General features: G+C 64.9%; 2 protein-coding genes across 2 annotated transcripts; one reads left to right on the plus strand and one right to left on the minus strand.

Annotated features, from left to right (window-relative positions):
- Positions 1 to 205: 205 nt before the first annotated feature.
- On the minus strand, positions 206 to 2,240 carry LOC125184687 (nuclear receptor subfamily 2 group F member 1-A-like). Its single transcript, XM_066986130.1, has 3 exons — positions 1,713 to 2,240; positions 588 to 775; positions 206 to 338 (listed from the first exon to the last, which is right to left on the minus strand). The coding sequence occupies exons 1-3, from the start codon at positions 2,221 to 2,223 to the stop codon at positions 249 to 251; spliced, it is 789 nt and encodes a 262-aa protein (XP_066842231.1). The 5' UTR covers positions 2,224 to 2,240; the 3' UTR covers positions 206 to 248.
- A 7,545-nt stretch (positions 2,241 to 9,785) lies between these two features.
- On the plus strand, positions 9,786 to 13,675 carry BOLA1 (bolA family member 1). The gene is made up of 2 exons (XM_066986251.1): positions 9,786 to 9,907; positions 12,908 to 13,675. Exon 2 carries the CDS (start codon positions 12,917 to 12,919, stop codon positions 13,319 to 13,321), a length of 405 nt encoding a protein of 134 aa, XP_066842352.1. The 5' UTR covers positions 9,786 to 9,907; positions 12,908 to 12,916; the 3' UTR covers positions 13,322 to 13,675.
- Positions 13,676 to 14,348: the final 673 nt, after the last annotated feature.

The raw sequence follows: 14,348 nt of genomic DNA on the forward strand, positions 1-14,348 counted from the left end.
ATAAAATAAAATAAAATAAAATAAAATAAAATAAAATAAAATAAAATAAAATAAAATAAAATAAAATAAAATAAAATAAAATAAAATAAAATAAAACAAACAGTAAACCAGCCTATGAGTCAGAGCGAAGGAGCTTGTTGGCTCACCGACAATAAGGAAAAACATCAAAAACATTGATGAGGATACGCCATTTGGTCGCTCAAGGGAGTGAGAGGAAATTAGGATATAATATAGGTTTTATTTTATTTTTATAAATAGTCCACACCTCTCCCTTCGCCCGGCCCCGCACCCGGAGCCTCCCGCGTCGCTTCGGGCGCTCTCCCGCGCCGATCCCGACCCTGCCTCAACGAGAGAGGGGGGGAGCAAAAAAAAAAAAAAAAAATTAAAAAAAAAAAAAAGGAAGAAAACGGAGAAGCCACCCAAAAATCCCCGTCCCGTCCCCAAGGCCACCGCGGTCGCGAGCCCCCGGGGGGGGACGGGGGGGGAAGGCGGGGGGGGTGTCACTGCATGGGGATGTAGGGCCAGCTGAAGGTGGACCCCGCGAGCAGCATGTCGCGGATCAGGGTCTCGATGGGGGTCTTGCCCACCAGGCGGACGAAGAAGAGCTGCTCGATGACGGGCGCCGAGACGATGCGCAGCGAGGGCAGGCGCAGCAGCAGGCGGCCGAAGCGGCTGGGCTGGCTGGGGTGCTGGCTGCGCACGTACTCCTCCAGCGCGCACTGCGACTTCTCCTGCACGCTCTCCACGTGGCCCAGGTCCGACAGCCCCACGGCGTCTGCGGGGAAGGGGGGGGGGCGTCAGCGGGGACGGGGGACCCCCCCCCCACGCCCCCCACCGCCCCCCCCCTCCTCCACCATGGGCCCCAGCCCCGCGGAGAGGAGCAGGAGGAGGAAGGGGAAACTGAGGCACGGAGCCCGAAGGGGATCTGGGGTGGGGGTGGGGGGGCTGGTTGGCCCCGCCCCCTTTCGGCTGACAGGCCCCGCCCACCTGGCCACACCCATTCAGGGGGCACCTCAGCCCCGCCCATCCAGCCCCACCCCATTCAGCCCCTCCCCTTCCAGCCCCACCCCGCTTAGCCCCTCCCCTTCCAGCCCCACCCCCATTTAACCCCGCCCCATTTAACCCCGCCCTGTCCCACCCTGCCATAATTAGCCCCACCCTCATTTTAGCCCCGCCCCCAATTTAACCCCGCCCCAATTAGCCCCACCCACTCACCCCCAGCCCTTTAGCCCCTCCCACCCCGCCCCGTTCAGCCCCTCCCACCCATTCCCAACCCGCCAACCACGCCCCCTTTTGCCCCGCCCCCTTTTACCACACCCCGTTAAGCCCCGCCCACAACCTCTCCCATTAAGCCCCACCCCCGGCCCCACCCCATTTAACCCCGCCCACCCCTTCCCAGCCCATCCCATTCACCCCCACCCCATTTAGCCCCGCCCCGCCGGAACCACACCCCATTAAGCCCCGCCCACAACCACTCGATCAAGCCCCGCCCCTTTTAGCCCCGCCCCTTTTAGCCCCGCCCATTCCCATCCAATCCCATCCCTTCCCTCCGCACCCACCCCTGCCCCATCGCCCCCACCCCCTCGCGACCCCGCCCATTGAGACCCCGCCCATTGAGACCCCGCCCATTGAGACCCCGCCCATCGAGGCCCCGCCCATCGAGGCCACGCCCACCGAGGCCACGCCTCCCCCTCGAGGCCACGCCCCCTCACCGGGCGAGAAGAGCGCCACGGCCTTGAGGCAGGCGTACTCGGCGGCGTCGACGTGCAGCGCCTTGAGCTTCTCCACCTGCTCCTGGAAGACGCGGATGTGGTCCATGAAGGCCACGACGCGGTCGGCGGCCATGGGGGCGGCGTGGAGGCCGGCGGCGGCCAGCAGCGGGGCGGCGTGCAGCGGCAGGGCACTCTGCGCCGCGTTCAGCACGAAGAGCTCGCTCCAGCCCAGGCGCAGCAGGGCCACCTGGTCCGAGAGCTGCAAGTCCGGGAAGAAGGGGATGCCCTTGGCCCACTCGATGGCGCTGAAGAGGAGGCGGGCGGCCAGCTCGCAGATGCTCTCGATGCCCACCACGCTGCTGGGCTGCAGGCACTGGGCGCCGTAGCGGGCGGGGGGATAGGGCTCGGCGCGCAGCAGCAGGGAGATGAAGCCGCTCAGGTAGCCGTGGCCGCCGTACGGGTCCCCCGGGGCCAGCGGGTACTGGCCGGGGTTGCTCTGGGTGTGCGCCATGCGGCCCCGCTGCACGGCTGCGGAGCGGAGCAGGAGGTCAGCGCCGCGGTGCTGAGCCCGCGGCGCTGCCCCCCCGAAACCTCCCCGGGGCTTACAAACACCGGGATGGGGTGCAGAGAGGGGAGGGGGTGCCCCGATGGGAATGGGGTGCAGCGAGGGGATGGGGTGCAGAAAGGGGATTAGGGTGTCCCAATGGGAATGGGGTAACCCGACGGGAATGGGGTGCAGCAAGGGGATGGGGTGCCCCTATGGGAATGGGGTGCAGAGAGGGGATGGGGTGCCCTGATGGGAATAGGGTGCAGCAAGGGATTGGGGTGCAGCAAGGGGAGGGGGTGCCCCAGTGGGAATGGGGTGCCCCAATGGGAATGGGGTGCCCCAATGGGAATGGGGTGCCCCAATGGGAATGGGGTGAACTGATGGGGATGGGGTGCAGCAAGGTGGCCCAAAAGGAAGGGTAGGACAGATTTTTGGGGGCCTGAACGCAAGCATTTGGGGTCACCACCTCCTTGCAAGGTGGTGTGCTAACGAGGGGCCCGGGGGTGCCCCCACAGGGGCCATGTCCCTGCTGCCGCCCCCTGAATTTCTTGCCATTTGGGATTAAAACCCCAAAGGATTAGCCAGGAGGGTGGGGCGGGCTACAAGGGGCATCCGTCTGTCCAGCACCAGCTGCGGCTCAGCTTGGGGTGAAAACAGCCCCCCAAAATAAAAAAAAAAATAAAAAAAATCGGGGGTTGGGGTTGCACCGTCCGGATCCGTGCGGCGGGTGGGGGTCCTCGCACCTCCTCCCCGGCCCCCCGCTCGCCCCCGGCATCGCCGCCCCCCGCCGTGGGGGCAGGCCTTGAGCGGGGCTTAGCCTAATGCGGCGTGACAGCCCCAAGTGTCATCCAGCGGTCGGGATCACCCCTGCGGCCGGCCCCGCTCCCGGCCTCCCCGCGGGCACCGGGTGCCCCAGGAACCCCTCGGCTCCTCCTGCCCCAGCCGCTTCCCACCCCTCGGGGCGCAGCCCCGGCTCTCCAAAATGCTCCCAAAACGCTCCCAAAATGCTCCCAGAAACGCTCCTTCCGCTCGGCGTCACCCCAGCGGGGTGCAGCCCGGTGCTCACCTTGGGTGCAGCCCTGTTTGCACCTCTACCAACCCCAAACCCTCCTTGCGTCACCCCAAATCCCCACTGCAGCACCAGCAAACCCCGTTTGCATCATCCCAAACCCTCACTGTAGCACCAACAGCCCCAAACCATCTTTGCATCACCCCAAAACCCTTTTGCATCACCCCAACCCCCTTTGCACACCCCAACCCCCCTTTGCATCACCCCAACCCCCCTTTGCATCACCCCAACTCCCCTCTGCATCACCCCAAACCCCTCTTCTGCATCACCCCAAACCCCCTTGCACCACCACCAGCCCCAGCACCGCAGCACCACCAAGTATTTGGTTTATTACAGCAGCGACTTCGCTGCCGCAGGAGGAAAAAGCCACCGTGTGAGTCTGAAGGGGGTGACTTCGCACCCACTGAAACCCCTTTTTGCCCCTTTTCAGGCAAAAATTTGGTTCACCGAAACACCAAAACGCCGCTCACTCGGCCTGGTCACCAGGATCCGGCCTCTGCTCGCGTGCCGCGTGTCTCACCCGGAGTGATTTCCTGATGGCCAAGGTTTAATCCACCTGTCCAAGCTAAATCCTGCCCCGCTTTCACCCAGGACGCCCTCCAGGAATGAATTCAGCCCAACCCAGCCGAGTGCCAGGAGGGTTTCGGGGCCCATGGGGTGATGGCATTAGGGGCAACCAGGTGGGGAAACCGAGGCACGGAGCCACGGCCAAGCTCCTTGTGCCGAACCCCAGCGTCCAACCCGCAGCACGGCCAGGGCGAGCGCAGGCAGCGGCAGCAGCTCGTGGCAATTGCCTTTTCTGAATTAAAACAAAGGAAAAAAAAAAAAAAGGCCAAGAATCCAAATCCTGACCCCAAACGACCTCCTGAGAGCCAGTGCCCAGCACGACCCGCGTAGTGCCAGCACCAAGCACGCGGGGATGCGATGAACCGACGCACCGAGACGGCGAAACCAGAGCGGATTTAATACAGGTTCAATAAATTTAATACAGGTTCAATAAAACCCCAGGTGCAGCTCAGCAGGTCCCAGCGCCGGGGCTTTGCAGTGCTCGAGCGATGCTAATGTTAATTATCAGCCCAAAACTAAGCTGTGGAATTTTTTTTTTTTTTTTCTGAATGGCCCCAAAATCTCTTTTGGCCTTGGATACAACCCGAGTGGGGTCGTGGATCCGTATGGATGCCACCAAATGTTTCTCTACAAATGAACGCCGAGCTCCGGGAGCGGCTTCTCCCAGCGCGGCCACTTCCCTGAGAGCTTTCCCGAGGGAAACGGGGTTAAAACCCCGTGTTTTGGGCAGCCTCGGCGCGAGCGGCAACGCCAGAAATCCTGGGGAATTTGTGGGATTTCTGCTGCGGGAGCTAATCCCCTGCTCCGGCTGCACGGAGGTCGGCTGCAGGCGGCTCTCCCCGCGCACAGGACCCGTGGACACGCACGCTGCCACCAGCCTTTTTTGGGGGGGAGAAAAGCAAAAACTGAGGTTAGGCTCGAGCCCGTTTGGGGAGCGAGCCGCCACGACGAGGCGACGCTGGGAAAAGGCGGACGGCCGCCCTCGCCCTGCAAAAATGCGCACACAAAAAATCCCATTTGCAGACGGGGCCAACCCTGCGTGACCCCGCACCCGTCCCACCCGGCGCCCGGGACGCAAAGTCCCCAACTCGGCCACGCTCCTGGGGCTCCACCAAGCACGAGGAGGACTCCCTCCTCGCCAGAGCGGGGATTTTGGGGACGACCGAGCCGTTTCCAGCTCCGGCTGCAGCGAGGAGCAGGGGATGAGGCCGATCGGCCGTGGCACGGCTCAGTGCGTGCTCTGCGGCCGTCCCAAAGAGCCCTGAACCCAAAACCCAACCCCAAATCCAGCCAGCGCCCGACCACAGCAGCCCCTCTCCTCCTTCCCTTCCAGCCAACACCAGCACGGTCGCTTGCAACAGATCTCACCCTCACCAGAGCCGTTTAAATACACACACATATATTTTAACATCATGCTGATTTAAATGCTGAGAAACCCCTAAAAGCCGCAGCACTGTGTGTGCAGCGGGGACCTCGCGGGCTGAGCCCCCCCCGGGGGACCGAGGTGACAATTTTCCTGCTGCCCTGAGGTGGCAGCGGGGCCGGCGGCACGGGGATGCTCAGCGGCTCTGACCCACGCCGATGCCAATGCCCCAACTCCTCTATTTCCGTCGTGATTTCCCGTTTTTGTGCAATTCCTCTATTTCCCATCATTTTGTGTGATTCCTCTATTTCCCGTTATATTGTGCAATTCCTCTATTTCCCATCATTTTGTGCAATTCCTCTATTTCCCATTATATTTGTGCAATTCGTCTATTTCCCATCTTTTTTTTTTTGCAAATCCTCTTTTCCATTATTTCGTGCAATTCCTCTATTTCCCACCATTTTTGTGATTCCTCTATTTCCCGTATTTTTTTTTTTTTGCAAACCCTGCTTTCCATTATATTTGTGCAATTCCTCTATTTCCCATTTTTTTTTTTTTGCAAACCCTGCTTTCCATTATTTTGTGCAATTCCTCTATTTCCCATTATTGCTTGCAATTCCTCTATTTCCCATCATTTTTGGTGATTCCTCTATTCCCTATCATTTTGTGCGATTCCTCTATTTCCTACCATTTTTGGTGATCCTCTATTTATCTCCCATCATTTCATGCAGTTCCCCTATTTCCCATCACTTCATGCAGTTCCCCTATTTCCCATCACTTCGTGCAGTTCCCCTATTCCCATCATTTCATGCATTTTCCCTATTTCCCACCCTTTTGCACGAGCCGGGGCGCGATGCCCTCTCCCGCCGGGACGGTGGCTGCTGCTGCGGGAGCTCCCCCCCAAGGCCGCTGCCCGGGTTTAGTGCCTCGGTTGCCTTTTAACAATTTTTTAATTCTAAAAACAGCAACTTTGCAGGTGGAAGCGTGGCTGCGGGCGGTCCCAACTGTTGCCGAACGGCGCCAGGCAGACAGCGAACCCTTCTCCTGCCTAATCCTGCCCTCGAGCCGCCGCCGCGAGGGCTCGCCTCCCGCGGCCCACGGCACCCGCACGGCGACAACGCGGGAAAAAAAGGGACGGGGACAAATCCCCGGGGCTTTGAGCAGCGGGAGGAACACGCTCGGTCCTTCAGGCAGCGCGTGATGCAGGAGAATAGTTTGCAGCTCGGGCGACGGAGGCAAAATGAGCCCGAATTCAACGGGAAAGGCTTCGCGCCGTCGAGCTGGCCGGCCACCGGCGAATAAATCTCCCATTCGGCAGCAAACGCACAGCACACGGGGGTTCGGCTGTTTGAGCAGAGCCTGGGCCGCCGCTGCAATTATTTACAATTAATTAATGAGTCGCCAGCCCCGTGCCCAAGCACGAAGGACGCTGCGCAGTTCGTTCGGCGGAGGAGCTGCAGCGCCGAGGTCTCGGCTCGGTGCGGCCGGAGGAAACCCGCGCCAGCCCCAGCGCTTCGCCGTCGCCTGCTCGCCCGAATATGCAATTTCAGGCTTCAAAATAAAATAAAATCAATCAGCGAAGAAACCACCACCGATTTCTAAAGCTGCCGATATGGGGAGAAAAAAAAATACGAGAAGCAAAATGTGATCGCGGGGCTCGGTTTGAGTCGGGCGAGGTAACGGCACACGTCGTACTGCTGCTGGTTGGAAATGCGATTTTAATCCCGGTCACGCTAAGTATTAGAGCAGCTAATTCAGCCTAATTAACTTCAGATTTGCCGGACACTCCTCCCAAAAGCCAAATTCCTAATCTTTGAAAGAATATCTGTATTACTGCCCTCTAATCCCCTGCTCTTTTAACAACCGCATCCCTGCTCTGGGCGGAACGGGGAGGAAGGCGAAACCGCTCGCGGCTCTGCGCGGACACGGCCCCATAAATCGAGCCGGAGCGAAGCCCGAAAGAGCCCAGAATTTGACAGGAGCGGTCTCGTTGGGGGCAGAGCGAAGCCAGCCGAGGAGCCGGGTCCCTCCGCGCAGCCTTGGCTGCGGAGCTGGGAGCAGAGGGGCACTGGGCGCCGCGACGCTCGCGGCCGCCCCGTTCGCCCTAATTAAAAGCCAGGCGAAGCGCTGGGGTTCGTCCTCCCCCCGGGGGGACAACCCGCAAGTGCTACCGGGGGACCCGCTGCTGAATTTGGGTTTGGAAAAAATAGGGGAGAGACGGAGCCCTTGGGGAGGACGGAGACGGGCGAGGGGATTCGGCGGCGCCGGGGGATGCTCGGCCGCGGCACGGGGAAGTTTCCTCTCCATTTCGAGAGGGGGGCAAGGGGCAGCCAACGGCCCCCGGCACGGCCGCCCCCAGGGAGTCGGGGTCCCGGCACCCCGGCACTGGGGGGGGGGCTGGAGGGGACAAGAGGTGGCAACAGGGGGCGAGAGGATGGAGAGAGATCGGCAGGCGGAGAGGGGAAGGAAAAATGAAAGAAAACGGCGGAGTTTTCTCTTTCTTTTTCTCTTTTTCCCCCTTTTTCTTTCTCTTTCCTTCCCTCCGGCAGCCCTTTCTCTCCCTCTTTCACTTTCCCTCTATCACTTTCTCTTTCTTTCGCCTCCCCTTTCTCTTTCCCTCCTTTCTTTTTCTTTCTCTTTTCTCTTTCTTTTCGCTTTCTCTCTTTTGCTTTCCCTTACTCTCCCCTTTCCCTTTCTTTTGTCTTTTTCACTTTTGCTTTCTCTCCCCGTTCTTTTCCCATCATTTATTTTTTTTTTGGACTCTTTCCCCTTCTTTCCTTCATCACTTTTCCCCTTTTTTTTTTTTTTTCACTCTCGCTCTTTTCCCCTTCCCCTCCCTCCCCCCATCCCACTCCCTCCTCCTCACCCCCTTTCCTCCTTTCGCTCTCCCCCCCTCTCCCCCTTTCGCCCCTTCTCCCCCTTTCCCTTCCCCAACCCTCTCCCCGCTCCCCGCCGCGTCCCTCCGAGGCTCGGCGGACCCCCCCCGTCCCCCCCCCCGGTCCGGCTTTCGCAGCCCCCGGGCTCGCAGCGCACCTTCCCTCCTCATGCCGACCCGGAGGCACTTGCGGAGCCGGCAGTACTGGCACTGGTTGCGGTGGTGCTGGTCCACGGGGCAGTCTCGCCCCCCCCCGGCAGCTGTACGAGAGGTTGCGGCGCACCGAGCGCTTGAAGAAGCTCTTGCAGCCCTCGCAGGTGAACTGCCCGTAGTGCTTGCCGCTCGCCTTGTCCCCGCACACCAAGCAATCCGCCGCCGCCGCCGGTTTCTCCGCCGCCCCCGGGGCTTTGGCCGCGCCCGCCGCCGCCTCCGGGGCGCACGGAGGTGCCGGAGGAGGCTCCGGCCACGGCCCCGCCGCCCAGGGCCATGGTGGGGCGGCGGGGCCGGGAGGGAGCCCCCCCCCTCCCGGGGAAAAAGGGGGAGACCCCCCCGGGGAAAAAAAGGGGAGACCCCCCGGGGAAAAAGGGGAGACCGCCGGGGAAAAGGGGGGACCTCCGGGGAAAAAGGGGGAGACCCCCGGGGAAAAAGGGGGGACCTCCGGGGAAAAAGGGGGAGCCCCCGGGGAAAAAGGGGGGACCTCCGGGGAAAAGGGGGAGACCCCCCCCCGGGGAAAAAAGGGGAGCCCCCCCCGGGGAAGTGGGAGTCCCGAGGGAGGGATGGGGAAAGGGGATGGGGATGGAGAGGGGGGGCACCGGGGTGGAGAGGGGAGGACCGGGATGGAGAGGGGGGGGACCGGGATGGAGAGCGGAGGACCGGGATGGAGAAGGGGGGGGGACCGGGATGGAGAGGGGGGGGGGACCGGGATGGAGACGGGGGGACTGGGATGGAGAGGGGGGAACCGGGATGGAGAAGGGGAACTGGGATGGAGAGGGGGGCTCCGAAATGGTAAGGAGCCCCGGGATAAGAGGGGGGGACCGGGATGGAGAGGGGGGGACCGGGATGGAGAGGGGGGGACCGGGATGCAGGGACGGGGAAAGGAGCCCCGGAGCCGGGAGCGCCCGGGATGAGGAAGGAGCCCCGGGACTGGGGGGGGGCGGCGGAGCCCCGCACCCCGGTAAAGGGACCTGGGGGGGGGGGGGGGGGGGCCGGGGAAAGCGGCGGAGCGAGCCGGGAGAGGACGGGAAGGAGGGACGGAGTGCGGCGGGGATGGAGGGATGGGGAAGGACTGGCGGAGGAGGAGGAGGAGAAAGAGAAAAGTTCCTTCCCCTCCCCGCCGCCGAGCGGGGGCTGCCCGGGAGGGTCCGCGGGGGGGGGGGGGGCGGCGGAGGGGAGGAGGAGGGGGGGGGGGGTCCCGGCTCCGGGGGGGGGGAGGGGGGGCGGCTCCCCGGGAGGGGGGGGTGGAAGGGGGGGGGGTCCCGGCTCCCCCCCGTTAAAGGGGGGGGGGGGACGGACCCGGGGGGGGCCCGGAGCGGCGGTCGCTGCCCCTCGCCGCTGCCGCCCCGGGCTGCCCCCAGGCCGGTCACCGCCCCACGGGCGGGACGGGGCGGGACGGGGAGGGGGCTGCGTGGGGGGGGGGGGCGTGGGGGGGCTGTCTGTCTGGCTGTCTGTCCGGCCGGCCGTGTGCACGCGTTGCCGGGCGCTGGGCGGCTCCCTGTGCGCGTGTCCGCGGGCAGCCCACACGTGGGCACGGCGCTGGGTGCCCGGAGACCCCCCGGTAACGGCGTGAAATTGGGGGGGGGGGGGGTCGGGGGGAGGAAATGTGCACGCGTGGGTGCGTGGACACGCGTGGGGGGGGCAGCGGAGCGTGTGGGGGGGGGGGGTCGGGGTGTGCCACGGGGGGGGTGTACAGCGAGCGCACGGAGTGGGCAGGGGGCGTGCGCGACCCCACGGGGGAGCACGGACACGCGTGGGTGCGCGCCCCCTCCCCGACCCGGTGCGGGCCACGTGACGCCGCCCCCCGCCCGCGCCCCGCCGCCGTTCCCGCGGGCGCCACCCCGTGCCGCTCCATATAAGGGCACAGGGGGCGGGGCCTGCACCAGCGCGCTCCCCCTCCCGGCCTCGGAGAGCCGGCGCGGCGGAGCCAATCAGCGCCGAGGGGGCGGGGCGATGCGGGAGGGGGGCGGGGCTCATAGCGCGGGGGGCGGGGCCTCGGGGAGGGGGCGGGGCTTGGGCGGGCGCTGGGTTTAGGGGCGGGGGCGACCGTGGGGGGGCGCGGGGGCAACCCCAGGAGGGGCGGGGGGGGGGGGGGGGCCCAGGGGGGAGAGGGCGCCGGGACCGGGCTGGGGGGGCTGGGGACGGACCCCAGGGGTGGGTCGGGAAGGGGCCAGGGCCGGGGGCTGCCGGGGTTGGGGGGCAGGGGTCAGGGGTCAGGGGTCAGGGGGGCACCGGCATCGTAAATCCGCCCCCCCCCCCGGCTCCCTTTTGGGTAAAATTCACGAGATTTTAGCTCCTGACAGCAGCGGGGGCGCGTGGCGGGGACAGCGGTGCTGGGTGGACGGGGTCAGCGCCACCAAAAAAGAAGGAAAACAACCAATTTCCTGGCACGAGGGCGTGGTGGCAGCCAGGGGACACCGGGGGGGACACCGGGGGGGACAGCGGGCGGCCACCGCGGCTCGGGGCGCCAGCGGCGGGTCGGAGCTGGCAGCAGAGTGGGCCGGGCCCTGATTTATGGCCACCGGGCCGCGATTTAGGGCCACCGGGCCCTGATTTATGGCCACCGCGCTGGGGAAGGCCAGGCAGGAAGGCCGGGGGTGGCGGTGAGCGGGGTCGATGGCGTGACGTCCCGCCGGCGTGGCACCCCCCCGGGGTCACAGCCCACAGGCGTCACATCCCACTGGGGTCACACCCCACGGGGGTCACACCCGTCCCGTGTCCCATCCCCCCGGTGTCCCACCCCACTCATGTCACGCTCCCTCTGGTGTCCCACCCCACTCGTGTCACATCCCACAGGCACCAAACCCCCCCGTGTCCCATCCCCTTGTTGTCACCTTCCCCCCGTGTCCCCACCCGTGTCCCACCCCCCGTGTCCCACCCCCCCCAGTCTCCCACCACCTTGGTGTCATCCCCCCGTGTCCCCACCCCACTCGTGTCCCACCCCCCATGTCCCACCCCCCCAGTGTCCCACCCCACTCGTGTCCCACTCCCCCGCTTCCCACCACCCTGGTGTCGCCCTCCCATGTCCCCCCCCCACTCGTGTCCCACCCCCTGTGTCCCACCCCCCCCGGTCTCCCACGCCCCAGGTCTCACCCCCCCGTCCCCACCCCACTCGTGCCCCCCCCCCCCCCACGGGTATCACCCCCCCCCCCCTTGTGGGGCCGCCACCACCCGTGGGTCCCCCCCCCGTCCCCTGCCCTCCTCGGGCTCCCGGGAAGGGGCGGGGCCCGCAAGGCCTTCTGGGAGCTGTAGTTCCGCCGGGGGCACGTGACGGGGCGGAGGGGGGCGGGGGGACTCCATTTCCCATCGTGCCCAGCGGCGGAGCGCAGCCGGAGCGGAGCTCGGTGAGGGGGCGGGGGGGGGGGGGGGCGGGCGTGGGACCCCTGGGGCTGCGCGCGGGGGTGGGGGGGACCCCCAAAAAGCCAGAGACCCCCCCCAAAAAAGCCTGAGACCCCCCCCAAAAAAGCCAGAGAACCCCCCCCAGCGCCCCTTGCTGCCGCCCTCGTCCTTGGGGCTGATCCTAAACGCCCCCCCCCCCCAAAAAAACCTCACCGTGCCCTAGCGCCCCCCCTACGACCCCGTGTCCCCCCCCCCTCCAGCCCCCCATAAACGGGTCTGGTCCTGCAGGGCCCCCCCAAAACCCCCCATAACTCCCCACGCAACCCCACGTCCCCCCTTCCTGCCCCCCATTTAAAACCCTCGCCCCCCCCCCCCCCTTTCTACCACCCCCACTTGTAGGGTCTGATCCTACAGAGCCCCCCCCAAAACTCCTTATCTCCCCCCCCGCTCCCCTTTCCTGCCACCCCCATTTATAGGGTCTGCTCCTGCAGAGCCCCCCCAAAACTCTGCATTGCCCCCCCACAACCCCTTATCCCCCCCTTCCTGCCCCCCCATTTATAGGCTCTGACCCTCCAGAGCCCCCGCAGACCTCGCCATCCCCATATCCCCAACCCTATATCCCCTTTCCCTGCCCCCCCCAATTATAGGGTCTGAACCTGCAGAACCCCCCAAACCTCCCCAGCCCCAGCCCCCCCCACAAAACCCCACACCCCCCTTCCCGTTCCCCCATTTCTAGGCTCTGACCCTACAGAGCCCCCCCAACCCCCCCCATCCCCATATCCCCAGCCCTATATCCCCCCTCCCTGCCCCCTCCACTTATAGGGTCTGATCCTACAGAGCCCCCCCGAACCTCCCCATCCAAAACTTCCCCCCCCCAACCCTATATCTCCCCTTCCTAACCCGCCATCCCTAGGCTCTGACCCTACAGAGCCCCCCCAACCCCCCCCCATCCCCATATCCCCAACCCTATATCCCCCCTCCCTGCCCCCTCCTCTTATAGGGTCTGATCCTACAGAGCCCCCCCAAACCTCCCCATCCCCAACTCCCCCCCCCTATATCTCCCCTTCCTACCCCCCCCATTCCTAGGCTCTGACCCTCCAGAGCTCCCCCCCATCCCCATATCCCCAACCCCATATCCCCCCTCCCTACCTCCCCTAATTATAGGGTCAGGACCCTCAGACCCCCCTTTCTAACCCCCCCCCTCCCCATTTTTCTCCTGCAGACCCTGCAGATGCCGCGTCCCCCCCTGACCGCCGCGGGCCGGGCCCTGTCGGCCGTGGCCGAGCGCCCGCTGGCCGGCGCCATCCGCGCCAAGCTGGACGCGGCCCTACAACCCAGCCACCTGCAGGTCCTGGACGAGAGCCCCCGGCACGGCGGCCCCCCCGGAGCCGAAACCCATTTCGCCGTGGTGGTGGTGAGCGGGCGCTTCGCCGGGCTGAGCCCCCTGCAGCGGCACCGCCTGGTCCACGCCGCGCTCAGCGCCGAGCTCGCCGGCCCCCTGCACGCCCTCGCCATCGTCGCCAGGACCCCCGAGCAGTGGGACGCCGACCCCCGCGTCCCCCCCCGGCCCCCTTGCCTGGGGGGGTCCAAGCACGAGCGGCGCGGGGCCGCCGAAGACGCTACTGCTTCGGCGTGACGCTGCACCCCAGGGCGTTTCGGGGGGTATTTTGGCCGTTTTAGGTGGTTTTGGGGGGTTTTTTTTGGCCCGTTTTTCGGGCGCGGATGAGGTGTGGGTTTGGGGGCACGGCTTTTGGGGTGACCCCCCCCCACCTCACCCCCAGCCCGGCCCCCAGCCCTCGCTGCTCCTTCCCGTCGAACCGCTCCCAAATCTGGGGGAGATTTGGGGGATTTGGGGGATTTTCTCGATGTCGTCTTCAAGGCGTTCACCTCTTGGCCTCCCCCCCCCAACGTCTGCCCCCCCCCCCACCGCATCGCGTCCCCCCTCCCACCCCAACCCCAAAAATAAACAGCTCCTGGCTCCTCATCCGAAGCGGCTCCGACAGCTGGGTGTTATTTGGGGTAACACGGCGTAGGGGGGGGGTTCATCGTAGCGGGGGGGGGATTTTTCTCTTTTTTTTTGGTCGTTCGTGCGGTTTTCGTCGTCTTTTTGTTTTTTGTTTTTTTTAATTCTTTACAAACATCTAAAAACTACAGCACGGCACGACTGCATACGGACAGAACTATGGATGTGCTCGGAAAAAAGACCAGCTACACCGAAGGAGGATGGGGAGGAAGAGGAGGAGGAGGAGGAAGAGCAGCAGGAGGAAGAGGAGGAAGAGGAGGAGGAGGAGGACGGCACTCGGACGAGATGAAGCACGCGCCGCTCGCTTGCTCAGAGGGGAGGGGGCCCGCTGGGGGGGGGTGCCGGGGAGGGGCCTCCCAAGTGCTTTTTGCATAGACCTCAGCCTCTGGTCCTTGGGGGGGGGGGGAGGCTGAGCCTCCCAGGGTGCCCACAGCGGGGGGGGCGCAGCCCCGGCACCCCCCCACCCCCCAATTTTTGGGGGTCCCGCTTTTTTGGGCGCCGCCGTTGTGCTTTGGGAACCGCCGGGCTGGGGGCTTGTGCTCTGGGCTGGGGGAGACGGGGTGTTTTGGGGGGGGGGTGGGGAACGCCCCCCCCCCCCCTTTTAAATGCCCCCCCCACCGTTCCCTTTTAAAAGCCTAAG

This window comes from Anser cygnoides, chromosome 33, assembly GCF_040182565.1.
Source record: "Anser cygnoides isolate HZ-2024a breed goose chromosome 33, Taihu_goose_T2T_genome, whole genome shotgun sequence".
Classification (NCBI taxonomy): domain Eukaryota; kingdom Metazoa; phylum Chordata; class Aves; order Anseriformes; family Anatidae; genus Anser; species Anser cygnoides.

Excerpts from the sequence above, each read along its gene's own strand:
- BOLA1 (XM_066986251.1), top strand. The coding sequence starts at position 12,917 with ATGCCGCGTCCCCCCCTGACCGCCGCGGGCCGGGCCCTGTCGGCCGTG.
- LOC125184687 (XM_066986130.1), bottom strand. The coding sequence starts at position 2,223 with ATGGCGCACACCCAGAGCAACCCCGGCCAGTACCCGCTGGCCCCGGGG. Across the intron at positions 776-1,712 it reads CGTGGCGCTCTTCTCGCCCG|ACGCCGTGGGGCTGTCGGAC; the intron begins GTGAGGGGGCGT and ends CCTTCCCCGCAG. Across the intron at positions 339-587 it reads AGCTCTTCTTCGTCCGCCTG|GGTCGGGATCGGCGCGGGAG; the intron begins GTGGGCAAGACC and ends TCGTTGAGGCAG.